The 26,382-nt window shown below is 35.9% G+C and overlaps 3 protein-coding genes across 5 annotated transcripts in view; 1 reads left to right on the top strand and 2 right to left on the bottom strand.

Moving 5' to 3' along the window:
* LOC138314759 (cytochrome c-like) overlaps positions 1-20,613 on the top strand; it is a 90,939-nt gene extending 70,326 nt beyond the window's left edge. Inside the window, exons 1-3 of one of the 2 annotated variants that reach the window (XM_069255255.1) lie at positions 17,800-17,942; positions 19,477-19,643; positions 19,939-20,613. In XM_069255255.1, the coding sequence (XP_069111356.1) occupies positions 17,941-17,942; positions 19,477-19,643; positions 19,939-20,090 (321 nt within the window). In that variant the 5' untranslated portion in view covers positions 17,800-17,940 and the 3' untranslated portion in view covers positions 20,091-20,613. Of the gene's footprint in view, positions 1-17,799; positions 17,943-19,476; positions 19,644-19,938 lie in introns of those variants that run through there. The other variant, XM_069255256.1, reaches the window with a different exon arrangement.
* Positions 23-6,435, bottom strand: LOC138314755 (uncharacterized). 2 transcript variants are annotated; one of them, XM_069255251.1, is made up of 9 exons: positions 6,100-6,435; positions 5,678-5,793; positions 5,375-5,566; positions 4,961-5,056; positions 4,472-4,509; positions 3,316-3,426; positions 2,703-2,788; positions 509-605; positions 23-277 (listed from the first exon to the last, which is right to left on the bottom strand). In XM_069255251.1, the coding sequence occupies exons 1-9, from the start codon at positions 6,267-6,269 to the stop codon at positions 44-46; spliced, it is 1,140 nt and encodes a 379-aa protein (XP_069111352.1). In that variant the 5' UTR covers positions 6,270-6,435; the 3' UTR covers positions 23-43. The 2 variants fall into 2 exon arrangements, with proteins under 2 accessions (XP_069111352.1, XP_069111353.1); XM_069255252.1 differs by having other exon boundaries at positions 509-572.
* LOC138316907 (uncharacterized) lies at positions 7,401-10,737 on the bottom strand. Its single transcript, XM_069258553.1, has 7 exons — positions 10,409-10,737; positions 9,818-9,905; positions 9,440-9,570; positions 8,837-8,927; positions 8,592-8,722; positions 8,056-8,182; positions 7,401-7,781 (listed from the first exon to the last, which is right to left on the bottom strand). Exons 1-7 carry the CDS (start codon positions 10,564-10,566, stop codon positions 7,713-7,715), a joined length of 795 nt encoding a protein of 264 aa, XP_069114654.1. The 5' UTR covers positions 10,567-10,737; the 3' UTR covers positions 7,401-7,712.
* Positions 20,614-26,382: the final 5,769 nt, after the last annotated feature.

Below are 26,382 nucleotides of genomic sequence, written 5' to 3'. Positions count from 1 at the left end.
AAAAGGATAATAACAAACTACATAGTAAATTATCATTTTCCTTCTATTTATCTTCATTGAGATTGAGTAAAGACTTGAAATCTTCTTGGAAATTAGTTTTGAACATCGAGAACTCCTTGTTGAGCTCTACGTCACTTCCGGCTGTGTTTCCGTGTGTAAGTCCAGATATCAGTGTACAACTGTCGCTCTTTTTATCCACCCTACCCATTACACTAGTGTTGGAGTTCTTTCTTCCTAATGAAGTCTTCGATGGAACCGCCATGGGAGGTTTTTCGATCTAAATCATACAAACAAGGTTCTGATGTAATAATGAAATCCTTACCAAACTAACCATCGGTCAGACAAATTAAAAAAATAGTCAAACATGAAGAAGATCACTAACAAATCAAGCACCGATATCAGCCGTGTTGATTTATGACTGCTGTTGAATTTCTCTGACCGAGTTTAGTAAAGTTGAGTCGATAAAGATTAAATGATCACGCATTATTTAACAGAGCTCCACACTGACCTTATGAGGAGGTAACAGGTTTCTGCTTGGTTGTCCCCTTCTGGCATTCTCCTCGGCTTTTTCCCTGCAGCGAAGACGAAGTTTGTCTAAAAAGATTCTGTAGGAGGGAAAGTTACTGATGGGTCATATGGGTCGTATAGTAAACAACGAAAGAAAGGAATTTATGTGTTTTCAGGTAATCAAGGAAAGAAAGGTATTTATTGGTTGTCAGGTGAACAACGACAGAAAGGTAATTATGGCTCGTATAGTAAACAACGAAATAAAGGTATTTATGTGTTGTCAGGTGAACGACGAAGGAAAGGTATTTATGTGTTGTCAGGTGAACGACGAAGGAAAGGTATTTATGTGTTGTCAGGTAAACAACGAAAGAAAGGTATTTATGGGTTGTCAGGTAAACAACGAAGGAAAGGTATTTATGTGTTGTCAGGTAAACAACGAAAGGAAAGGTATTTATGTGTTGTCAGGTAAACAAGGAAAGGAAAGGTATTTATGGGTTTTCAGGTAAACAAGAAAAAAAAAGGTATTTATGTGTTGTCAGGTGAACGACGAAGGAAAGGTTATTTGTGTGTTGTCAGGTGAACAACGAAGGAAAGGTATTTATGTGTTGTCAGGTAAACAACGAAGGAAAGGTATTTATGGGTTGTCAGGTAAACAACGAAAGAAAGGTATTTATGGGTTGTCAGGTAAACAACGAAAGAAAGGTATTTATGGGTTGTCAGGTAAACAAAGAAAGGTATTTATGGTTGTCAAAAGAAAGGTATTTATGGGTTCAGTCAGGTAAAACAACGAAAGAAGGTATTTATGGGTTGTCAGGTAAACAACGAAAGAAAGGTATTTATGGTTGTCAGTAAACAAGAAAGAAAGGTATTTATGGGCTGTCAGGTAAACAACAAAGAAAGGTATTTATGGGTTGTCAGGTAAACAACAAAGGAAAGGTATTTATGGGTTGTCAGGTAAACAACAAGGAAAGGTATTATGGGTTTCAGGTAAACAAAAAAGATTATTGGTTGTCAGGTAAACAACAAAGGAAAGGTATTTATGGGTAGGTAAACAACAAAGGAAAGGTATTTATGGGTTGTTGTCAGGTAAACAACAAAGGAAAGGTATTTATGGTTGTCAGGTAAACAACAAAGGAAAGGTATTTATGGGTTGTCAGGTAAACAACAAAGGAAAGGTATTTATGGGTTGTCAGGTGAAACAACAAAGGAAAGGTATTTATGGGTTGTCAGGTAAAAACAAAGGAAAGGTATTTATGGGTTGTCAGGTGAAAACAAAGGAAAGGTATTTATGGGTTGTCAGGTAAACAACAAAGGAAAGGTATTTATGGGTTGTCAGGTAAAAAGGAACAAAGGGTAAAGGTATTTATGGGTTGTCAGGTAAACAACAAAGGAAAGGTATTTATGGTTGTCAGGTAAAAACAAAGGAAAGGTATTTATGGTTGTCAGGTAAAACAAAGGAAAGGTATTAATGGTTGTCAGGTAAACAACAAAGGAAAGGTATTTATGGGTTGTCAGGTAAACAACAAAGGAAAGGTATTTATGGGTTGTCAGGTAAACAACAAAGGAAAGGTATTTATGGGTTGTCAGGTAAACAAAGGAAAGGTATTTATGAGTTGTCAGGAAACAACGAAAGAAAGGTATTTATGGGTTGTCAGGTGAAAACAAAGGAAAGGTATTTATGAGTTGTCAGGAAAACAACGAAAGAAAGGTATTTATGGGTTGTCAGGTGAAAAACAAAGGAAAGGTATTTATGAGTTGTCAGGTAAAACAACGAAAGGAAAGGTATTTATGGGTTGTCAGGTAAACAACAAAGAAAGGTATTTATGGTTGTCAGGTAAAACAACGAAAGAAAGGTATTTATGGGTTGTCAGGTAAACAACGAAAGAAAGGTATTTATGGGTTGTCAGGTAAACAACGAAAGAAAGGTATTTATGGGCTCTCAGGTAAACAACAAACGAAAGGTATTTATGGGTTGTCAGGTGAGAAACAAAGGAAAGGTCTTTATGTTAGTTATAATTAACACGTACGCCACAATTACACACTTATATCGTAAGAGTTGTGGCTTAACGTATCGAAAGACTTAGAAAGCTAAGCAACGTATCGAAAATTAAAATCGTTATTGCTCACTGATATATATGAAATATGTTTTAAGTTTTCTTTGAGATTAAGATATCGGTTTTGAAACTTATCCTTACCTCCAGGTGGGTCTGTAAAATTGTCGTCTGTCAAGGTCAAGGTCTCCAACTATATCCATGTTAACTCCAGACCGATCTGTTTTAATCTGTAACCAAGTCATCTTCTAATCTCTAAAATCTGGTCATACAATTCCAACAAGGTCAAGGTTTACTGGCAACGTCAATAACGATATCACCATGCAATACAGAATGAGGTTTGCAGGAAAATAAGCACCAAATGGAGTAGTGATTTGATCACCCCGATTATACTTTACATAGAAACAGATCTACTGTCTACAGCAACAACGACCAGAGCCCAGTTTCACAAACATTCCTTAATTTGAAGGAATTCCTTAACTTAAATTTTTTCTTTTCATTAGGAAAATATAACGTAATGTAAGAAAGCTCTTTAACATAAGAATTGTCCTTAAATGAATTCCTTAAAGTTAAGGAATGTTCTTGAATCATTGACCTTTAAGTTATCAAATGAAAAGTCTGTGAAAACGAGGCTACAGACACAAATAAAGTCAGTCTTTTAGCTCAGTTTTTCATGACCGGCTTCGAGTTCTTAGGCTACATGTCGACATTAAATATGACTGCCTTAGATAGAATGCGACAACGTTAAAGCCCCTACCTTAGCCAGAAGACAGAGAATGACGACAACCAGGAACAGGAACACAGCCGACGCGAACATGGCGATGTGGAACCTCTTGTCGTTCTTCAGTGGGGTCATTTTCACACGGGGCTGTATAAAAATAAACCTAATTTAAAATGAAGTTTTTAGTGTTTTTAAGTTGGTCGTTTTATGTAAATCCTGTTAGGTTTTACCATTGAAGGGAGGACATTGACATACATGTCAGCGATATGTCAGGTATGTATTAGTTCTAGGGTGGAGCGTCGTATTGTCTTCTTATGATAACGTCTCAGAACTATTGCATTCTTTATAGTGATGCCACACTACCCTATATCAAAACGCCATGCACCAAACACGGTCATGTGTATTAATTATGCTTTTATGTTATGATGCCTAGAAAAGCACATGAAAAATAAATTATTGCGCGGAAACGCACAAGTTTTGCATTGAGAGCAATATCTATGACAAACTAAAACGTGAAAACGCAATACCAATACATGCATTTACAAAACATTTTCGTGCGAACGCAGTAGTTTCGAGTGTAAAAGTATAATTTTTGCATGCGAAGACAATCTATTTGCGCGCAAAAACCATATATGTACTAGTTTGTCTCCATACTACATTTTTCATGGTGTGCTTACAGTGTTGTGTCCGCATTCGAAAATGTCGCTTTCGCACTCAACAGACTCATTAATATGCATTCAATATGTCCATAAAAATATTAATAAAAGATAAGAATCGCCCTTTTAACACGAGTGGGTAAATCCCCTTGTTTTTTGAAATAGAATAAACCTTTAATACGATCGAAAAAGATGTTATTTTGCTTTTTTTTTATCTTCATAATCACTTTTATCATGTTTTTTAGCTAAGATAAAAGACACCACTACAAATGTGCGCGCGTTTGAACTGAAAGCAAGCAGTGCGCATGCTTACGTCCTTCGTAACTTAGTCCAAATCTTAGTCCGTCGCCCACTTACGACCGGTCGTAGGCTGCTTGATGAAACGGAACTTAGTACTGACTAACTTTTGGACTAAATCGTTGAGTCGAGCCTAAGTTAGGCCAAAAGTTAGTCCGTTTAGTGAAACAGAAACCTGGCCCACTAAACGGACTAATTTTTGACGACTAGATGGAGTTCAGATTCATGAGTCAATGTACCTTTTTCGTCGTGGTTGTTTTGGGCGTTCTCCAGCCACCTGAAACATAGGATAAGGTATAGATATTATTAATGTTCCACCTCGGACATCTCAGACAAAGCTGTATCAACTACAAAGCAGCGCATACTGATGGGTGAACCTTTTACATGAAAGGTGAAAATAGGATTATTTAGACTTTTACAGTGAAGTTGATTTGATAGTAGATATTCATTGTCTATCGGTTTTGTGGTATAATTCTCATCAACTAAAACCGTAAATCAACACATTGCACAATATTTCCAATCAAAGAAATTACCAGTATAGTCATTCTTTACCAACATGTGTTGGTATTGATTTACCATTGGGCGGTAAATGTTTGCTAGCAATGTATATAATCAGTTGTCTAAAATTTAAACATGTCATTATACTATGTGAAATGCGAATATTGAAATAGGTTTTGTTTCCAGACGTTGCAACGTAATGTCCAAGTATAAGTGTTATGTTTAATTACCTGCCATAATCCTAAAATCAGGAAATCCCTTTGGTTCCGTATTTACGAGTTTCTTTGCATTCTTCGAAGACTTTACACCAGATATTTCTGTTCTTGCTATTTGATGAAATTTAAAAGAAAACAGTACGATGATATTAATCCAAGACTAGAGAAAAGGCGAACGTGAAGCCTAAAAAGTATGTGGCTGGAAACGGATGTGAGCAAAATTTATGAATCTATGAACGCAATACTTTTGCGTATGAACGTGTGATCGTTGCGTTCGAACGCCATACTGTTATCGTAATATTTACATGCATTACTCCTTTTCGAGAAGGGTCATTGCATTTATACATATATAAAGACTTATGAATAATAGCCTTATTTTAGGTGATGCTAGGAAATAAGGGAAATTTAACAGTATTTTAAGGGACAAACCTTTAGTTCTGTCTTCAAGTTGTCTTATCACGCGGATTACGTCACGTACAGCATTCGCCAATCGAACCTTAGCATAACGTTTCTCTGTTTCGTCCGTTAATTTTTCTATCCGGGAGTTCTCCTTTTGTATTTCCAGAACGAAATTATCGAAGGAATAATCTGTTGTGTCTCGTGAATGACGTATCTTTTCGTCTGCAAATAATAATAATAATAATTCGAATAAGCTAATACAACTCCACTGATGACATTTTTATTCTGTGACAAGAAAGGTAACTCGTATTACGAATTCATGCATATACTGACCACATGTTTTAAGCGAGTAGAGCAGACAATCCGAGTTTCCTGGGAATTGGACGTACCCGGGGTGACTTAACACTTCTGACCACTCACAGCTGCACGTATTAACGGCGTCATCTCTCCTGTAGCAAAAGCGCAATGTATATAATATACCCACACATAATATTTTGTTCCTGTGCATTTCTTTCGTCTGTTCTTTTTATAGTTTATAGAAACTAAATGACGCTACCCCAGTTGGATTGTATTTGTATTTTCTAAGGTAATTTTCATAGTTTTTCTATAGGTGTCTGACTGATTACCCCCCCCCCCCCCCCTATAGGTGTCTGACTGATTACCCCCCCCCACCACCACCACCACCACCACCACCACCCCCCCCTCACTCATCCATCCCTACATATGTTACGTCTATTACGTCATGCTATACTTACTGTATTTTGACGAGATCAACGCATGGCTCCAATACCAAAAGCGAATCGCAAAAACGTCGACCTTCATCCGATAACGGACACTTTGGAAAACACGGGATAGAACCAGATTCGTCTTCAAATCCTCGAGTACATCCAAGAAATAATATCAAGAGAAAGTAGCAGATTTTCATGACAAGCTTTCCATTTCCTCACAATTTACCGCACTGTGAAATATAGCAGTATTTTCTCTGTAGATATCGGTTATTTTCAAAATGCTAAATAAAAAATGCATTTTTCATAAAAAAAAATGCTCACTTGTGGGATTGGTGTGGAAACTTGTGTAAACAATATTGTGACGTTTTAACACAAATGTCGACGTCATGAACAATACATTCTCCCAAAAATAACGCGTGGCGCTACGTCATTTTTTCCCGCGTAATTTTCCCTAAATAATTTTCTGCCACAGCTAATTGATGGCAAAAGAGCCAATCAACATAACCTTGCTTATGACAGAAACACGTATTGCGTCCATTTATATTAAATTTAATACATATGTACATATCACGTATTTTAAAAGCTTTTGAAAATGTATCGAAAAACGTTATATACATGTAAAGATAGAGATATATTTGTAATCCGATGCAGGGCTTTTTACTAGTTGTTACTTTAATTAAAGCTGGAAGGAGCAAAGAAGTGAAGGAAAAATAACAGAATAAAAGATATTTTGTGAAAATGTATAACTATGTCATTTTAGCTCTGGCCTACCGGTTTTTAGGGAAGTGAGACGACAGGGTTGCCTGTAGTGTTATAGCATTAGCAGTGTAAGAATTATGATTTGTTGTGATGTACAAGTATTTTGTCTTTGGCACTACTTGTTCATTGTGTATGCCGACAAAGATATATATATATATAAAGTAATTACATCCCCTAACATGCTAGAGACCTCTCCTACATGCAACGTGCATATTTGTGTACTTTTTATGAAATGTGGATGTTTTGATTTTTTTTTCTAATTTTTCGGCGGGTATGTGAGATTACCATCTTAAAGAGACAGGTCGGTGATTGCAATCCTATTATTAAGTCAAAACCTTCAGCCGACTATCTTAGGCTAGTGGGAGTCCATAACAAAATGGCGACAAAGTTGGAAAGTGCTGTATGCAACCCGCACCATATCTCAAACAATCTCAAATCTGGGAATCAAATCCACCCGAACCGAGCTCATCGTTACATTTTTTGTTGCCTTACTGCATTGCCGTGCTTTCCACTTTGTATGAGCATAACCATTTTAATTTCAAATGTTATAAACAAAACGAATATATCAATATAGTTTTATCTTTATTTACAATAAGATTTATGTTCATTAGAAAATATAATTGTGATCGTAGTTGTCTTGTTCCATTAATGTTATTTTATACGAATGCACTCGGACGTCCGAAGGCAAATCCCAATCCTAGTCATTGTCGTCAGCCAGGAGGAAGCTGACACAAGTATCATCTGAGAATAGGAGAACATCAATTGGCGCAAGCGATTAAAACTGAGTAAAATGTGCGCCTCTAATAAAGAGAAATGTATTGTCAGGTAAAATATTCTTGACGTTTACACTTTGTGAAACATGACTAATGAATTCAGTAAAGTTAAATAGCAGCGTACTCCTTCCCAGATATCTTTCCGCGGATCTTCTGGTAAGTAAAAACACATCCTTCCTGTCAAAGAAAATACACATACTGTTTAGTTTCTGTCAGTTTCGAGATACAATGTACCAAAACGACGTGGTTCTTTAATAACGATATAGAATTCCCGATGTTTGCCGAGTACATGCATATCATTATCTTTCGGCCAATATCGTAATATTTACCGGAAGTCTGATTTAGAGTGTGATTACGTTATCATCCATACCTTATTACGTTCATGAACTATTACCCAGAAGTTTTAGGCCTAGTGTGGTACAGTAACATACCAATTCTTGGGGACCTTTACCTTAATAAGTCCAGGAATTGCAGTCCAGAAGTCCTTATGTGGTACCATACCGGTCCCTGTTGCCTGCTTTTTCACGCGCATATAAGCCATCCCTGCGCCAACGTACACGACAATTCCAACAATGGCTCTACAAACAATCATTATAATAAAGGTATCAGTTTTATTTAGTAGTTAATCCTTACTTTAAAACATTGATATGTAATGATATCGGGGTGCCAAGATTTAATCACAACGTAAATATAAAAATAAAACATAATTTTGTTCCGCGTTATTGCGCAATAACACTGGAACGTACAGCGGACAAATAGTCATATTGCGCTATCACACCTTAGTCAATGCCTAAAACGTCTTAAGTTCAAAATGTTACTTTACTAAGCGGACTATAAACTTTTCTTCGTTATAATTATGTGCAGTTAACTGTATAATTACAGTTTACAGACGTACATTGTAAGTATTATAAAGAAACCGTGGACACCCAATTACAACGAGATTCTGACAAAAAGGTCAGCATAAAAAGCACAGTCGTAGATACGTACATAATACAAAGAACAGTCCCAGCACTGATGCCTGCCTCTACAGTCACCTGACCTCCAGGACCAATAGGGTTGGGGTTGGGATTGTTGCTGCACGCGCCTGGACATGCACAGTTCGAAATTATGGTGAAGGTCTGAAAAACAGCAGATATAAATACGACTATAAATTACATGTATTGAGCTTTAAGGTGATAATCCGAGGACGTATAAACAAATAACTCATAAAGTCAGTCTTACAGTTTACTTACATATAAGAGAGAGTTGAAGCCTTGTTCCCCAAACACCTGGATGTTGGGGCTTATTGAATTCGGGTCACACTGCAACGTAACGTCAGTAGTTCTGTTAAGAAAATTACAGGGATCTTTATTACCTGGATGATTCCAACACTGCGCTTATGGAATTAAAGATTACTCATAATCGTGCAATATGAAGGGATAAAACGTCATGCTAATTAGAATATGTCGCCGTCGACTTGATAACGTAGAAATGATGATGTAATACATGACGAAATATGTAAATTCTACGTACGAAACGTACTTGAATACATAGATAATGACACCATAATTATTCAAATCAGACATCGTCTATTCGTAATGCCGCGGCCTAAGTAATGACGTCATACTTACATTATCAATGTAAATGTACATATATTGGCGCAGTAAAATTTTAGCGTTTGCACACCTTAGCGCAAAGATGAGTTCTTGTATTTCCAATTAGTACTTTATCAAAGACGAAGAAGAATCAATTAGCACATTTATACCGTCGATTACATTTTGTAGTCCAACTAATCGGTGAAAGAGACGTCACCGTCTGCTGATGACGTATATACCTAATGATGACATAATACTTGCCTGATTCTGCCGTCGTCCGTAGGCGATGTATACAGTACATGTACGTTGTTAGTGGGATCTGTAGTGAACATCACCGAGCTAGCGTCCCCGATCTGGAACGTATTTAAAAAATCCGCTGACGTCTGACATCCCTGTAAAACACGTGCAGAAACAAAAGATAACTTGGATATGTTCTTTTAATTTTTTCCACTCCGTAAGACGTATAGTAAACCAGTTCAAGTAACTCTCTTCAATGAAATCTCTGTGATTCTGAACCACTGATAAGGGGAAATTCTTCGTCACATTCTGATTCAGATCCTTTCCGAAACGGTTTGCGTTTTTGCGGGGAAATGGATCGGTGCGAGACGCCTAGAGTCTTGTCTATTGATTAATACTTACGGCAGCTCCCGAACAAGACCCTTCGTTGAATGGGAAGCACAGATTCAGTGAATAATAAAATCCATCAGGACCAGGAAGTGCGAAAAATCTAAACAAAAAATCGTAAATTGTAGTGAGATCTGTTCCCCTTGGTCACTGTTACAACACTAGGGTTTCTATGTTCATGGCCATGGATGGATCTCCCCTTGTACGTTAGATAGCACAGTAAAGTAGGCAAGTGTCAAGCTATCACAATGAGACATACCACGAATGGCCATAGCTGACAAAGACTCACGTACACCACAAACATGTATGACATGGAATATATCGTCAAAACTGATCTTAGCTGTCGATACGACAAAAAGCAGGAAAAAAAAACAAAAGTTTTAGTTCAAACCTTTCTTCATAAGATTTCAAATTACATGTTTTACCAATTAATAAAAACAACATGGGGTGTAACTACCACCTTCATTAGTATTCCAAGCAAGTCAATTGCTGCAGTAGTAATTAAGCATTTTCATTGGGAATCATGGGTTTGTTTATATATGTGATGTAAACAACTTCATGTCAATAGCAGTTTAACCGAACCTTTGATCATTGGCCGAGACTTACTTGGCGAATCCACTATTATCTCCTAATGTAGAAATATCCACTATGTTTCCATCTGGCATGAAACATGAACATGTGTCAATCATTGTACATTGTGCCTGGACATCTGACACGTGCATGACGATTGTCACCACAGCCAGAAGAAGGCATCTGTACAACATCTCTTCAAATTTGTGGCAACGGTGGGATTGAATTAGACGGATCAAGATCTAACACAGCATTCTAGTTCGTGAGAAAACATCAACGATGGTAGCAAATTCAACAGCAACTCATTTTAAAATTTGAATTAAAAAATCACATACCACACTGTCATGTTATACGCACAGTGCATATGTCATATGCGAGTGTATATAGATAACAGTTACACCGCAGTGATAATAGTGAGGCCAAGCAAATTATCAACATTGATAATGATAAATAGATCAGATCAGTCCGAGACACAGGACTATGATCCTACCATACCCAGACAACAGAAAGCTGAGATAATAACTGTTATGTCTGTCAAAAACATCTCTAAAACATCCTTGCAATGGAAATTTTCCAAACGTCAATGGATTTACATTGAGACGGCTATACATTGGAAGAGGAGGCGGCGGATCGTAACCCTTGGCTACCGAAGAGCATTTTTTGGTTCTCATCATTTTCTTTGTGTTAAAGAATGTGTGTGGAGTTTGGCGATCGGTTAATTACTTGATTGTTTTTTTTAATAGAAATAAAGGACTGAAAAAATAAGCATTTCAATCGCCACACATCGCAAGCTATTCATTAGGTATACATTTTATCAAATTTGACAACTGCATATTCTACACTATCGTGATATGCTCTACGGTCAAATATTAGCTGATAATTAACATTGTTTGCCCTTTTTATCTGCTATGTCAAACTCGTGACAATCGGTATATCTTGTGATGGACACATGGATTCAATTATTTTAATCCACATAGGCAGCAGACTGCAAGTTAACAAGAGACGCAGTGGACCTGTATCGCTCACCTGGTTTGTTAAACCAAGCAATGTTACAAGTTCTATTGGACCACACCACTACTTTTCAAAAAGATTCAGGGCCAAAATTGACAGAAACTCTGTCCTTCCCCTTCCGAACCATTTCCCCAATGATGTTTCTTGCTTCTTGCCAAATTTAATTACAACTCATGTAGAGCTTCGATTACTAGTAGTGATTTCAAGTAATTATCTCTATTTTTCCCTATTGGGTCCCGCCTCTCCTTTTTCTAGGGTCAAGGCCAAAATATCTACAAACTCTGTTTCCCTTTACCCAGCAATGTTTCAATCAGAACGAATTACGGTCCATGTATAAATTTATGACTAGAAGTGGTGGAAAGAAATGCCTTCTGTTCCCCCATTGGAGGACATTGCAAGTGCCGGAACCAAGATTTAGGAAAATCTGTTTTCCTTCTCCAAAGGATGTTTATTATCAAATGTTGTTACAATTCACGCAGAACTTCGTGACCTTTACCGGTATTTCTCCCTTTTGGACATGTTCTTCCGGACTCAAAGGACCAGAGTCAAGATTTATACAAACCCTGTTCCTTTCCATCATGGACGTTGTTGGCGAAAATTGGCTTTTATTCGTGCACAACTTAAATCTATGCCAAGTAGCGATTTAAAAATTGTTGACGAACGTATGGACGACGGATGTCGTGCCATCATATGCTCATATGTATTAAACTTGTCTGTCAATGGATGTCAATATCTAGTCAATACACGTCAATATATAATATTGACGTGTATTGACAGACGAGTTTAACACCTATGTAAAGGTAGGCGGATTAGAAATTTTGAGTCTGTGAGTTTCAACCCTTCTCGTATATAGTACCATGTAGAGTATGATTTTTATCGTTTTTAATCTAGACCTCTAAAATGTCTAAAAATGGTCTTAGGGCACTCTGGTGGGTCCGTTATTATATAATCTGTAACTAATTCTCAGATCCCTGTGGTTAACACAAGGCGATGCCCTGTGGTTGGATCCATTTGATTTATCTTTAGACATTCAGCATTATATAGCATTACACAGCATCCAGCTGACAAGTCAATCATTTCACATAAATTTTCTTTAGTTCAAATGTCATCACTTGATTCCCATATGAAGATTATTGATACGTATGTACAGCTATATTATGTATATGTTTGTATGATCGCCTCCTACCGATTTTCATATCTGCCGCCTGACCCCCTTGATCCGGCCATGTGGTGTAAGTCCAATATATAACTGATTTACGGGTCCCTGTGGCCTTAAATATATGCAACTGATCGTGATTCATGCATGGGTCCCTGTGATGACGCTTACTCGCCCGAAGCACATTTAATTACTATTCCCTAAGCATGAACATTCGTTCACAGCTGCGTTATGTTTTATTTTCTCCAATGGACCGTTTTTAATCATTAAAATCGTGTCATGTGTACATGTGATTTTACATTAACTATAACCTGTTTCCCACATTCATTGTTGCTTCGCCTTTATTTGAAACTTGTTCATGTTTCTGATAAATCCATGTCTCTTGATAAAATAACATAATAGCATAGAAAGGTTAACACCACTGATATTACCTGTACCTTATAATGAAAAACGGGCGCACATGTAAGACTATTAGGACATAAATACAGGCTTCTGATTAAGGCCATGGTTTAAACATCTGTAGCTGGATCTTTTACTCCCTCCCATGTAATGTAAGAGAAACCCCATGCTTTCAAAAACCAAACTTTATAAAAACATAATAAAACATCTGCTCCTTTCCCTGTGTATATAATTAGATACACTATACATGTAAGAATTAAGTATTCATTATGTCGTGAGACAAAATCGTGTTTTCATTTATCTCAAAGAGATCGGCATTTTAAACAAAATATGAACGTTTTATAATCTTATCTTCGTAAATTGTATCAACTCAACATTTCATCTTTTCATCAATATTGTGCATGAGTTTCTCGTGTGTTTTAACCAAAACTATTTTATCCCATGCATTTTTATTTTTATCTTTTTATAAAATCAGTATTTACAATCTGTGCTTTGGTTCTTAATTGCTTTTTTTATTCCGATCTTTTAGATGCAATCATTGGTTGTAGTTTGGCCCTAAATGGCCTTTAATTAGTTGTCAATGGACCGTAAAACTCAAACAAACAAAGAAGTATACATTGATAATCGAATGCTGTGGTGCCTCTGTTCAGTCTGTTGCTATATGATAATTAGACTTTAACTTTTTAATGGAAATGTGTACATTATACCAGAGATTTAAATATACTCAACATCATCCGGCATCGTAATAAATTCTCCTGGTTGTGCCACTGTACACGTAATGTAGATCTGTGTACCCGCATAGATCACAGCCAGACTTAGGCTACGGTTACGTAACATTATGTACCTATATATACGCATGTGCCTGATTAACGCTGTTTGATAACAGGGTAGCTTGCCTCAAGGAAATTTCGGACATTCTTTGTGATTTCGTAATTGTATATAACTTACATGTAGGTGTGGCAATGATTTATGTAACAGTGTCTGCTTTTGGTTATATATCGGAAGGGATATCGGGCACACAAAAACAATGAAAAAAACGCCCGCTTCAAGATGAAAAGCGGCTGAAATTATCACATAAAAGCAATGCATCTTCTAAATCTATCGTGCGTCAAAGACAGTGTGTTGTTAGAGACTCTGTGAAACTATTAGAAATCGTCAAACTAGCTCAAATAATGCAAACACCTCGACACAATATTTTTCGACAGCAGGGATATCGGTCACATTTTTTCACAAACACGTTATAAATTGTAAATAAACAAATTTTGCCGTCACAAAACTGTCCCGTTTACTAAAGTGTAATATATGAATGTTGAAAGAAAATATTTCAATCGTTATATCTGCTAGTGGAGAAACATAGACGGTGCTTTATTAGAAATTATAAAAGGGATATTGGTCACACTTAGAACTTTAGGGGTATCGGTCACATCCAAAGTAACTAAAACTGAATATAACAGCATTGTACATGTAATCGTTATTTAAGCAGCATGCTACTCCAGTGGATACGCCGCAAAAAATACCTTTATTGAATTTATCTGATCTTGAAAGACGACTTTTAACCCACTATCAGCAAATGGTTGGCGAGCTATTGAAATCGCCTTTCGTCCATTGCTCGTCATCCGTCCGTTTTTTGTTTTTACAGCGTGGCTATCGGTCACAATTTTATTCACTGAAAATATGTCAAGTGTAAATTTCGTAACTTTATTGTTATTTACTGATATAAATTACCTTATATTTCAAGTAGTAACTATAGTTCATTTTTATCCGCTTCAAAAGTGACGTACCTGTATAATTGGCGTTTTGTTTTTGAAAAGAATGTCGTTCACATGGTAACGGTCAAATCCAAAGTTTTTGAAATGGTTTGTCGCTTCGTAAAGATTGCTGAAATATTGCAGCTTGGTTTTCCTTATCTAATCATTCAAGAGGAAATACTACCGAGATACATGAAACATCATTAACTATTATCGTAACTATTTTTTGCTGAATACTTTGGTTATTCGTACACTGTATATTGTTTTGTTTTTGTCTATACATGTATTTGTACATACCCATTTGTTCTTGCATTGCCTTTGCGTGGAATGCTTGCTGAAGCAAAGTGGAACTGGGGCAACCCTTACCAAGACAAATTACATCTCCATGTAGTACCATTGTACTATTTTGAAGTACGTTTCTGTGTTAAAGTAATTATAATTTAAAAACTTCGCAGTGACAATATATAAGAAACTACATAAAACTTAAAGATGTAAAGGCATCCGATGTAAACAAAAGGAAAACCACACTGATCTATAAGCAACGGAAATACGTGAATACAAGATAGACAGGATCACTGAGGGTTTTTAGCTGATAGCGTTTGTACAGTTCTTCATGACAGTTCACTGATAGTTTCTCCAAAGATTTTCAACTCAATAATTTGCTTTATACAAATAAACACACTATAACGGTTGAAAAGGTAAATAGAAAATATCTTAACAACAATATCACAAATGATCATACGCAAACAAATTATAAAAGCAAATCAGTCGATAACAAGAGGCCCAGGAAACATCGTGACGTCTACCATTGGATTTGCAAATTAGTCAATTTGATATGTGGGTCCAATATCTTTAGCGCTTCATGTTGAATTAGCCGATGTCCAGTTGGCATTCATGCTCCCCTAATTGTCAACTGGACGCATTTTCATTTGATAACAATTGTATGATAACATTTAAAGATATTTGCATATCTAAGGAAAAAAGCAATATCGTCAAGGACGAAACAACTATAGTTTATGTGATCGATGGCACAAAAATTATGACGTTACATGAAAATAGGCGGATAGCAGATCATGCACCCCTGAATGTCAAATGCACTTGGTAAGTATAAATAGTGGGGTTGCAGTGAAAAAGTAAATATGTCTACATGTATATGAATGCTATTAAGCACCGTGGTAGTAAAAAAATTTCCAAGATAGCCAAATATTCATTATTTTGTAATATTATCTGTCCCAAAAATGAGCATTAATGAATACAACCCTATGACATAAATGAATATCAAAATATCTATATCAGACAAGATATTTGATAATTGTATGTCTACATGGCAACGAACTTCAAGTTGTCGACTACCGTGCTGTAATTTGTGCATTATGCACAACAATGGTAAAGAGAGAGAGATAGTACTTATAAAATTCCAGAAAGGTCCATTAAGTACATAAATATGGGTAATAACTCCTATATGAAAACCAAAGATGACTACCAGTTGGCCATTGTGTCAATGGATCGGTCCCAATATAATATGCATAACTATGCTCACATGTGGAATTTGAACCATAGCAGCAAGTTCAACTATTAGAATCAAGAAAGATGATTTTCTAAACATGGAATTTAAAATAGATCCTTAATACTCTCTGGCAAATACATGTATTTGTATCGAAACAAATGATGTTTTCGTGTTTCCATCTCGATTTCTGATTGATCCCGAAATATTTTATACATAACTGGATCTACATATGAAACCCCTCCAGTACTTTCAGAGAAATAACAGAAACAAAAGACGGATGGATGACAATGGGGGAAAGGTTTTTTATAGCTCGCCAACCATTTGCTGATAATCGGTTAAAAAGTCATCTTTCAAGATCAGATAAATTCAATAAAAGTGTATTGGCGCTTTTCCACTGGAGTTGCATGAATGCGTAAATAACGACTACATGTGACCGTTACCCCTAAAGTTCTAAGTGTGACCGATATCACTTTCATAATTTCTAATTAAGCACCGTCTATGTTTCTCCACTAGACGATATAATGAATGAAATATTTTCTTTCAATAGTCATATATTACATAATAGTAAATGGGACGGTTTTGTGGCAGCAAAATTTATTTTTTTACAACTTGTTACGTTTTATTGAATAAAATGTGACCGATATCCCTGCTGTCGAAAAATATTGTGTCGAGGTGTTTGCATTATCTGAGCTAGTTTGACGATATCTTATAGTTTCACAGAGTCTCTAACAATACACTGTCTTTGACGCGCGATAGGTTTAGAAGATGCATTGCTTTTATGTCATAATTTCAGCCGATTTTCATCTTGAAGCGGGCGTTTTTTCATTGTTTTTGTGTGCCCGATATCCCTTCCGATGACGTAGGTTGTCCCCATTGTTTATGTAACAGTGTCTGCTTTTGGTTATATAACTACAAAAATCTAGCGATCGTCAACTTTTATGAGTAACAGATACATTTCATTATCATAAACACTTTTTACATATATATATTTTCCTGTCCGTGGAAAGATCTTCTAAATAAACGTAAGAAAAAGCCATCATTATGACTGAAGAGAGACAACTCTAACAAACATAACCAAAATGCATCGGAAATTAGTATAAAAAAAAAAAAATAATGATGACGAAAAAAAATCTAAGCCCTTCATGTAAACAAATGGTATATTTTTGCTGACCAATCAATCAAATTGATGAATGCATAATGTACATTAAGTATTCTTTTTATTTTGTCATAATCTCCTGATGCAATGACTGGTCCCGATTACACTCACCGGAAGTGAATATATCGATTACAAAAAGGTGAAGGTTATATAATATATATTTAAAAGAAAATCAATTTGCTCCGCCTAATATTACCGAGTTAGCTGTAAAAACTGTTTTGATAAGCATAGCTATAAAATTGAAATAAAATACTGGCATTATATCTATTTTGATTTTTGTATCAAAGTCGATTGCATTCGCCATAGGGAATACCAGCATACTAATAGTTATATTTTTGACGTGTGGGTTTTTCAAAACTCAATTACTATCAAATCTTTCTATTTTTTTTCTATTTTTAAATGTTAGTTTGACATCATGAATGGATGAATTTGGGTAAAATATTAATTTGTAATTTCATTTTATTTCTTATATAAATGATCATCTACCCATAAAATGGAATCGTCCTAAGTTCCTATTTATGACGTCACAACAATCGTCCTTTTCGACCGGTAGAATATCCTCAGAGAGACCAGCGGCAACACGTTGCGAAAATGTAAGTACTGTTTGATGAATGGGAACTATTAAATCAACGCTTCATATTGGTAAAATAGCAAAAGAGTGACAACAGTATACATTTAAACTTAACTTCAATGTTGATATTATTCCTATTTGTGATATAAATCACTTTATATTTGGCCGGCATTTCGCATGTTATTCAAGGGCAACCGCATGTCATTCATTGTTTAAAGGTCTTTCGGGCTATCTTATCCTTGAATTCGCTTTTTCCGAATAATGTGATGATATGATTCTCATGGTGAACACACCATGCATTATCAAACCGCTGATCTAGATCTATAGATCGTTCTCTGATGATTCGTCTCAAGTAAGCCATTATAATATGGTGTACATGTATGTGACGTGTGACGTTTTATTTGGGGTAAGGTCAATGCCTCTGCTGGTTACAGAAAATGTCAAGATAACCTCGAATATCATAACATATAGGGTGTGTTTACCAAGGTTCACAAAATTCTCATTTTAATGAGAACTTTTATAAATGAAAGGAATCAATGTACATGTTTCATAATCAAATTTTACAATATTATGAAATCTTGTTTTTCATTTGTTGAATCTATGAAATATACTGTACTGTAGAGCTTGCTGTTCTATCTGATAATTTGAATTTGATTGATTCTTCTTTAAATCTGAAAGTTATTTTTTACCCCTTTACCGAAAGTGAATATACCGTAAAATTAATTAAATAACTCCAAGATGGTTGCATAACTCCAGAGTCTACCTGTATATTAGACTTGTTATAAGAAACACATGCTTCAGCTATCATTGTAATGAGTTTTAACATTTCGGAATTTTTGCAAGAAGTCTATTCATCAAATTCTATGAAAGGTAAGTTTTTCAATTAAGGATTAAATTTACATAATATCATGTAGCATTACAGGAGTTTCTAGATCCCAAAACAATGAGGGTAAAGTATGATTTACCATCCATTAGTCCAACCTTCAGTGATTGTGATGGTATCTTTTTGGGTGAATTTTGCAAAATCATAATCATCTGAAATCAGGATTAATCAACAGTAGATCATATTTACCCATGTTGTTTTGGGATCTCAAAACTCCTGAATAATTAAAGAAAATGAAGATGACGGTACCCTATTTCAATAAGTACCCAAACTAGATCAGATAACAGTTGTATTAAAGATTTCAATTGGTATTTTACTGGGGAGGGGGGGTGTTGTCCAGCATCATTTTGTGAATTTTACAACTTCAATATTTCAAAGATATTGAAAATTGTATAGTTACGTTATTGAACATCCAAATTTGGGATGCCAAAAAAAATGAGGTTGCATTCATTGAAGGATACATTTAAAAAGTAGTTTATTTCTGATCGAACAGCGAAGCAAGCTAGTCGTTAAGATTTTGAGGATGTCTTTCTAGGTCTTATCTATCTGGGGTACTGTCAGCTTATTTCAATGCAACCTTTTAAGAGAAATTTTGATAATTTCTCCGATTTGCCCAACTAATTTTTTAGACATGAAGACATTTCAGAAATTTCTTTTATCAATTTAATTACAGGGGTGATGTTGAAAAAGGCAAGAAAATTTTCAAGCAAAAGTGTGAGCAGTGTCATACCATCAATAAGGGTGGCGCCAACAAAGTAGGACCTAATCTGTATGGAGCCTTTGGACGGCAAACTGGCCAAGCAGCAGGCTTCTCATACACTGATGCCAACAAAAAGAAAGGTTTGTGTTTGCTTACATATATACCTTCAAGTAATATTTCTTTTAAGTTCCAAAGTCAAAGCTTGAGAATTTACATTTTTAAATGTTCATTTATTGAACATCCATTGTACTAGCAGTGATATAATTAAATGTAAGTAACTATTACCAAGTTCAGTGTGGGGGAAGATCACTACATCGGCTTACTCCCTAACAACTTAGAATAGTCTGTGTTTTGATGATAAACAATGTATGTAAATTTGAGATGATCATACTAGAACAAAATTAGCTAATTTAATTTGTTTTCTTTTGTCCACAGGTATCACATGGAATGAAGACACCCTATTTGAGTACTTAGAGAACCCCAAGAAATACATCCCCGGAACAAAGATGGTGTTTGCTGGCATCAAGAAAGTCAAGGAACGAAAGGACTTAATTGCTTTCCTCAAGTCAAACTCAGATGCTTCATGATGAACATATATTTAGAGGAACCAATTGAACTATTTATAAAGTGATTTTTTAGATGTTAAAACTGGTTGATTCAACATCAAGTGAACAAACTATAATTTTTCAAGTGGAAGCTTTGATCATCATTCTGCTGCAAGAATACTTCAGGAATATTTTAAAAAGTTTTTATCATGAAGTATATTGATTTTAAGATCATTTGTTTTTAGTGAAGGGCATGCCAGATTGCTATTACTGGTAAACAATATCACAAAATAACTGGATACATCCAAAGTATTATGTTAATTTGCCTGTGATGCTAGTACAATGTTTTTAACTTCATGAGATTTATAAAGTGTGTGTGTATGGGATAAGGAACTGGAGACAAAGATGTTTGTTTTACAGTGATCTATATAAACATGACCAAATTTACCCCGAATGTCACAGGATGGCCAACATTTACAGATCTAAATTGTTAATACTTTTCTATCTCTTTCCATTGGATATGTACAAGTTGAGTGAAGATTTTAATAAAATAGATAGAAATGTTCTTTTCTGTTGATGTGTTTTTACTTTGTTAAAATGTAAGTTGTAAAAAAGAAAAAGAATATACACGTACCATACACAATTTGAAAAAAAAAACAAGCCACAAAATGAAGATGAGTTTTAATTAACGCAAGCAATGCTATGTTGTGCTAATTCTCATTTGATTATTAGTGTATTGTCTTTTCAACCAGATACAATTTATAAAAACCATACCATGAATGACCTTGACCTGATTTGTAGGGGATTGGTTTGTAACAGACAAGTTATATATCAGTAAAATGAATTATTCTGATATAGGTTTAATTCGATGACCAAAATTTTCATGGGTTACAGTTTGGACACAAAAATTGTACATGCAGCTCTAATCCAATAATATTAGATCTCAATATTGAGAAACTTCTGATGTGCATACGACGTAATGATCAAAAGTGTCTTGTCGTGCTATACCTCTAACATTGTTGGAGTAATGCAGCTCCTATTGCATGATCATAAAAGGCAACTAAATTAGGATATATTCCTTGTTTTTTTTTTCTTTATTTTTTCTTCTTCCTATTAGTCTCCATTGACATTGCCTCACTTTGGCATTCCGTTGAGCGCTCGTCACTGTGATGTAGGCTCTGGGTTCTGTCCCCTTGCAGGGACACCAGTCTTAAAGTTGTAGTTTCTGCTCTGCTAAAATGTGCTAAGCACAAAGAGAGTGGGACTACTGGTACGTGCATTGTCATTATAATGCGACAGGGTGGTGTGTGTTTGGGATTTTCGACAACATGATTTAGTCGGTGATATAGGGCTATAAAAATGGCACGAGTTCCACTATAATATTAAAAAAATAATTTAGTAGATGACAACACTAATACAGTCTTGAGTCTCCCAAAATTAGCACTTCACACACGGTAGCAACTTACTTGTAAATGACCCTGGCTGTTACCTCGTAATAGAACGTAAATGTAATATAGTAATTCAGAGGTCGTTAGTACATGTAGGTCAGGTACATGTATGAATGTATGTTAGATCAGTCGAAATTTGTCAGGGTTGTGATTTCCATATGAAAGCTGAAATTTATATTTTAGTTTAGAAGAATTTTCATCGCGATATCATGTAGGAGGCATAGGAATCTCGGAATAAGTTACAGTTTATATTATTATTGACCCACCCTTTTTAGGGGTCTAGATAAAAACCAATTGGTAAAAGTACTAAAAACATACTCTACATTGTAGTGTAGCACTATACACGTTGGCACTCTGGTGGGTCCATTTTAGCTTTAAATTGCCTTCTTGGGGGATTTATGGTCCTATAATTCTCCCAGGATTGCAGACGAATCGAATAACGAGCGTTAGCATTTATATTTCCGTTTTCTGTTATTTTTAAGCCAACATGTAATGTATACTGTAATCGCTAGTACCAAATCAAATTTCCCGCTACCCCAGTCAGTGGAGCCTCTTCTTGTCACGACATAAGTACCTCAAAATGTTGCCCCAAAATAATTGCAACAGAATTTTTTCTTTGTTTTTCATAAAAATCTGACGTTGCTTTATAGCAGAAAAAAAGTTGACACAAGTAAAAAAATATAGGAAAGTGTTTTTCTTGACCCCCAAAAAATCAGAAAAATAGAGATAATTTGCTTAATTGGCCAATTTTGAAGCCAGTTATAAACTTAAACGGTAATCATGAGATACTAGAAATTAATGTATGGCAAGAACGTAATAAGGACAGTGCATATTGACAAAACCATTAGTTGAAGTCAACACACGCCTTAGACGTCCAGATTTACCCTAAGTATTCTAGAAATAACTTAACCCAGAATTACTGCTTGATCGTGGGTAAAAGAATGTGATAGGCGGTACCATATCGGTTTTACGGAGTTACTACGAGAAGTGTAGACGGCAAAAATGTCAATTATAGGTAAGTTTTAATGAATGAATGTCATAATTTTATATCATGACCGTATACATTGTTCTTCTGTATGCAACCATCTTGGAAGAGATTCTTGATAGCAAAACAATGGTCATAACTATAAAATAAACGTGATTTGGTGAAAATGACGTACCCACGAAGTCAGTAAATGTCCAGACACTGATTGTTACAGCATTCTCACAGCCAACGATGCAGCTTAAGTTTGTTTGAACAGCTTTTATAATAATTATATTTACCTTGTATTTAATCTTTATCTCAGTTTTGAGGAATGAAAAAAATGATGATGATGTAGCCATAGGCTTTAAAACTTATTCCAATTTTATAGGGGAGACGTTGACAAGGGCAAGAAGGTTTTCATTCAGAAGTGTGCCCAATGTCATACCATCAATAAGGGTGGCGCCAACAAAGTAGGACCCAATTTGTATGGAGCCTTCGGACGGCAAACTGGCCAAGCAGCAGGCTTCTCATACACTGAGGCCAACAAAAAGAAAGGTTAATTCACCAAATGTTTTAGCGATATTGTGCGATTAAGTGTTATTGGTCACAATTCAAAATTGTTAAGTTGACATGATAGGATTGCAATCGATTATTGGTCTGTGTTGGAGAAATTGTGCTGAAATATCCTTGATGTAGCGTCTGTCTTCCGACTTAACGCAGGCGATATTCTTAAGTTTGAGGAAACTTATTCGAAATACTTGATATGGTCAGAGATTTGATAATAGCCATGGTTTAGAAAGGGTTGTGTTAATTAAATGTTCGAATAAATGGCCTTGACCTTAAGGCGATACAACACGGATAATATAAACAAACCAACATAAAAAAAAATCAGTGATAACGGTCTATTTCTTGTGAAGTCCCCTAGGACCCTAGTTGTGCATATTGTATTTTGGGACTGATCGGTCAACAAGATGGCCGCCAGGCAGCCATCTTGGATTTTGATAGTTAAAGTTTGTTACCGCTATTTCTCATAAAGTATTGAAGGGATCTTTCTCAAATTTCATATGTAGGTTCCCGTAGGACCCTAGTTGCATATTGCATTTTGGGACTGACTCGGTCAACAAGATGGCCGACCAGCCGCCATCTTGGATTTTGATAGTTAAAGTTTGTTACCGCTAATTCTCAGAAAGTACTGAAGGGATCTTTCTCAAATTTCATATGTAGGTTCCTGTAGGACCCTAGTTGTGCATATTGCATTTTGGGACTGATCGGTCAACAAGATGGCCGACCGGTGGCCATCTTGGATTTTGATAGTTAAAGTTTGTTACCGCTATTTCTCAGAAAGTATTGAAGGGATTGTTCTCAAATTTCTTATGTAGGTTCCTCTAGGACACTAGTTCTGCATATTACATTTTAGGACTGATCGGTCAACAAGATGGCCGACAAGCAGCCATCTTGGATTTTGATAGTTAAAGTTTGTTACGGCTATTTCTCAGAAAGTATTGAAGGGATTGTTCTCAAATTTCATATGTAGGTTCCCCTAGGACCCTAGTAGTGCATATTGCATTTTGGGACTGATCAGTCAACAAGATGGCCGCCAGGTAGCCATCTTGGATTTTGATAGTTAAAGTTTGTTACCGCTATTTCTCAGAAAGTACTGAAGGGATCTTTCTCAAATTTCATATGCAGGTTCCCCTAGGACCCCAGTTGTGCATATTGCATTTTGGGACTGATCGGTCAACAAGATGGCCGCCAGGTAGCCATCTTGGATTTTGATAGTTAAAGTTTGTTACCGCTATTTCTCAGAAAGCACTGAAGGGATCTTTCTCAAATTTCATATGTAGGTTCCCCTAGGACCCCAGTTGTGCATATTGCATTTTGGGACTGATCGGTCAACAAGATGGCCGACCGGTGGCCATCTTGGATTTTGATAGTTAAAGTTTGTTACCGCTATTTCTCAGAAAGTATTGAAGGGATTGTTCTCAAATATCATATGTAGGTTCCTCTAGGACCCTAGTTCTGCCTATTGCATTTTGCGACCACCATCTTGGATTTTGATAGTTTAAAGTTTGAAAAGCAGAAAAAAGAATTGTAAGTTTGAAAAACAGAGAAAAGATCCCTCTTTCATTTGTCAGACATAGATCAATCTTTGGTGGGCGCCAAGATCCCTCTGGGATCTCTTGTTATAATAATTATATTTACCTTGTATTTAATCTTTATCTCAGTTTTGAGGAATGAAAAAAATGATGATGATGTAGCCATAGGCTTTAAAACTTATTCCAATTTTATAGGGGAGACGTTGACAAGGGCAAGAAGGTTTTCATTCAGAAGTGTGCCCAATGTCATACCATCAATAAGGGTGGCGCCAACAAAGTAGGACCCAATTTGTATGGAGCCTTCGGACGGCAAACTGGCCAAGCAGCAGGCTTCTCATACACTGAGGCCAACAAAAAGAAAGGTTAATTCACCAAATGTTTTAGTGATATTGTGCGATTAAGTGTATTGGTCACAATTCAAAATTGTTAAGTTGACATGATAGGATTGCAATCGATTATTGGTCTGTGTTGGAGAAATTGTGCTGAAATATCCTTGATGTAGCGTCTGTCTTCCGACTTAACGCAGGCGATATTCTTCAGTTTGAGGAACTTATTCGAAATACTTGATATGGTCAGAGATTTGATATTAGCCATGGTTTAGAAAGGGTTGTGTAAATTAAATGTTCGAATAAATGGCCTTGACCTTAAGGCGATACAACACGGATAATATAACCTAACTAACATAAAAACAAATGAGTGATAACGGTCTGCTTGTGAAGTCATTTTATTTTCTGATTTTGTCTACAGGTATCACCTGGAGTGAGGAAACTCTGTTTGAGTACTTAGAAAACCCCAAGAAATACATTCCTGGAACAAAGATGGTGTTTGCTGGTATCAAGAAAGTCAAGGAACGAAAGGACTTAATTGCATTCATCAAATCAAATTCAGACGCTTCATGATGTGTTTCGGACTGTCTTTGAAACTATTTTTCATATGTCAAATGAGAACGTCTGCGAAATTGGAATATGGAAGATGATAATGCTACCAGTAATTTCCGTTTGTTAAAGATTCAGCATAGAGTATAGATGACTTCGGACGTGACTCTGTGTGACTTCATAGTAAAATCAAAATAAAAACGTGAATCCATTCACATATCTCTTTCCATCAGATTTGTTCAGACTGTTATGTTTTCTCTTGTACGTCTCTCATAAAAGTGGAAATTAAAGTGTACGTGACAATAGCATGCAAGCGTTGAATTGTTTCGTTTTTCGCATGATTCTCAAACTTAACACAGATCAAATCCATCCCTACCTAACGTGCTAGAACTTAATGGAAAAACGAAGCCCACTACTACATAAAATAGAAAACGATATCAGTAACATACCATTAGGTTTGAAGAAACTAGAAATAGTTACATGGACTTACAGTGGTGAAGTAGGATAGTTCGTCGTGGTGAAACATCTATCCTATCTAGGTCTCTATATCGGCAAACAAGGAGTGCGATGTGTTTACCGATGTTTGATAGTAGACATCAAAAACGTTAATGATATTCTTTTAGATGTTTATTGGTAAGCAATGGAGAGCACGATAAGTTTACTGATATTTTTTTATCTACACCATCCTCGATACTCCAGGGATTCCGATCACTTCTACACCCCTGGAATATCCCATAGTGAAATTGAAGGCAGCTCAGCGGAAAACATTTGACACACAGGCTAGCTAAGATTTACTTTGAAGACATCAGAGAGAGCGACGCCTTACAGTCAACCACAGTGTACCGTTATACGGCTCTTTTGATGTACATCAAATGACTAAATTACCTGTTCTATTCTGTTGCCTCCAGTTTTAGTTTGAGATAGTTCAGGGATGTAGAGATCGTAAGTGAT

Source organism: Argopecten irradians, chromosome 2, assembly GCF_041381155.1.
Source record: "Argopecten irradians isolate NY chromosome 2, Ai_NY, whole genome shotgun sequence".
Lineage (NCBI taxonomy): Eukaryota > Metazoa > Mollusca > Bivalvia > Pectinida > Pectinidae > Argopecten > Argopecten irradians.
The sequence above is the reverse complement of the archived record's forward strand: the minus strand, read 5'-3'. Positions and strand labels throughout refer to the sequence as shown.

Bases quoted from the DNA above. Each gene is read 5' to 3' on its own strand.
- LOC138316907 (XM_069258553.1), bottom strand. From the start codon at position 10,566: ATGTTGTACAGATGCCTTCTTCTGGCTGTGGTGACAATCGTCATGCAC. The intron at 8,723-8,836 runs GTAAGTAAACTG...GCTGTTTTTCAG, and splicing joins GCTTCAACTCTCTCTTATAT to ACCTTCACCATAATTTCGAA. The intron at 8,183-8,591 runs GTACGTATCTAC...GATTGTTTGTAG, and splicing joins GGGACTGTTCTTTGTATTAT to AGCCATTGTTGGAATTGTCG.
- LOC138314755 (XM_069255251.1), bottom strand. From the start codon at position 6,269: ATGAAAATCTGCTACTTTCTCTTGATATTATTTCTTGGATGTACTCGA. The intron at 3,427-4,471 runs GTACATTGACTC...ATTTTTATACAG, and splicing joins AAACAACCACGACGAAAAAG to CCCCGTGTGAAAATGACCCC. The intron at 2,789-3,315 runs GTAGGGGCTTTA...ACTTGGTTACAG, and splicing joins TTCTCTGTCTTCTGGCTAAG to ATTAAAACAGATCGGTCTGG.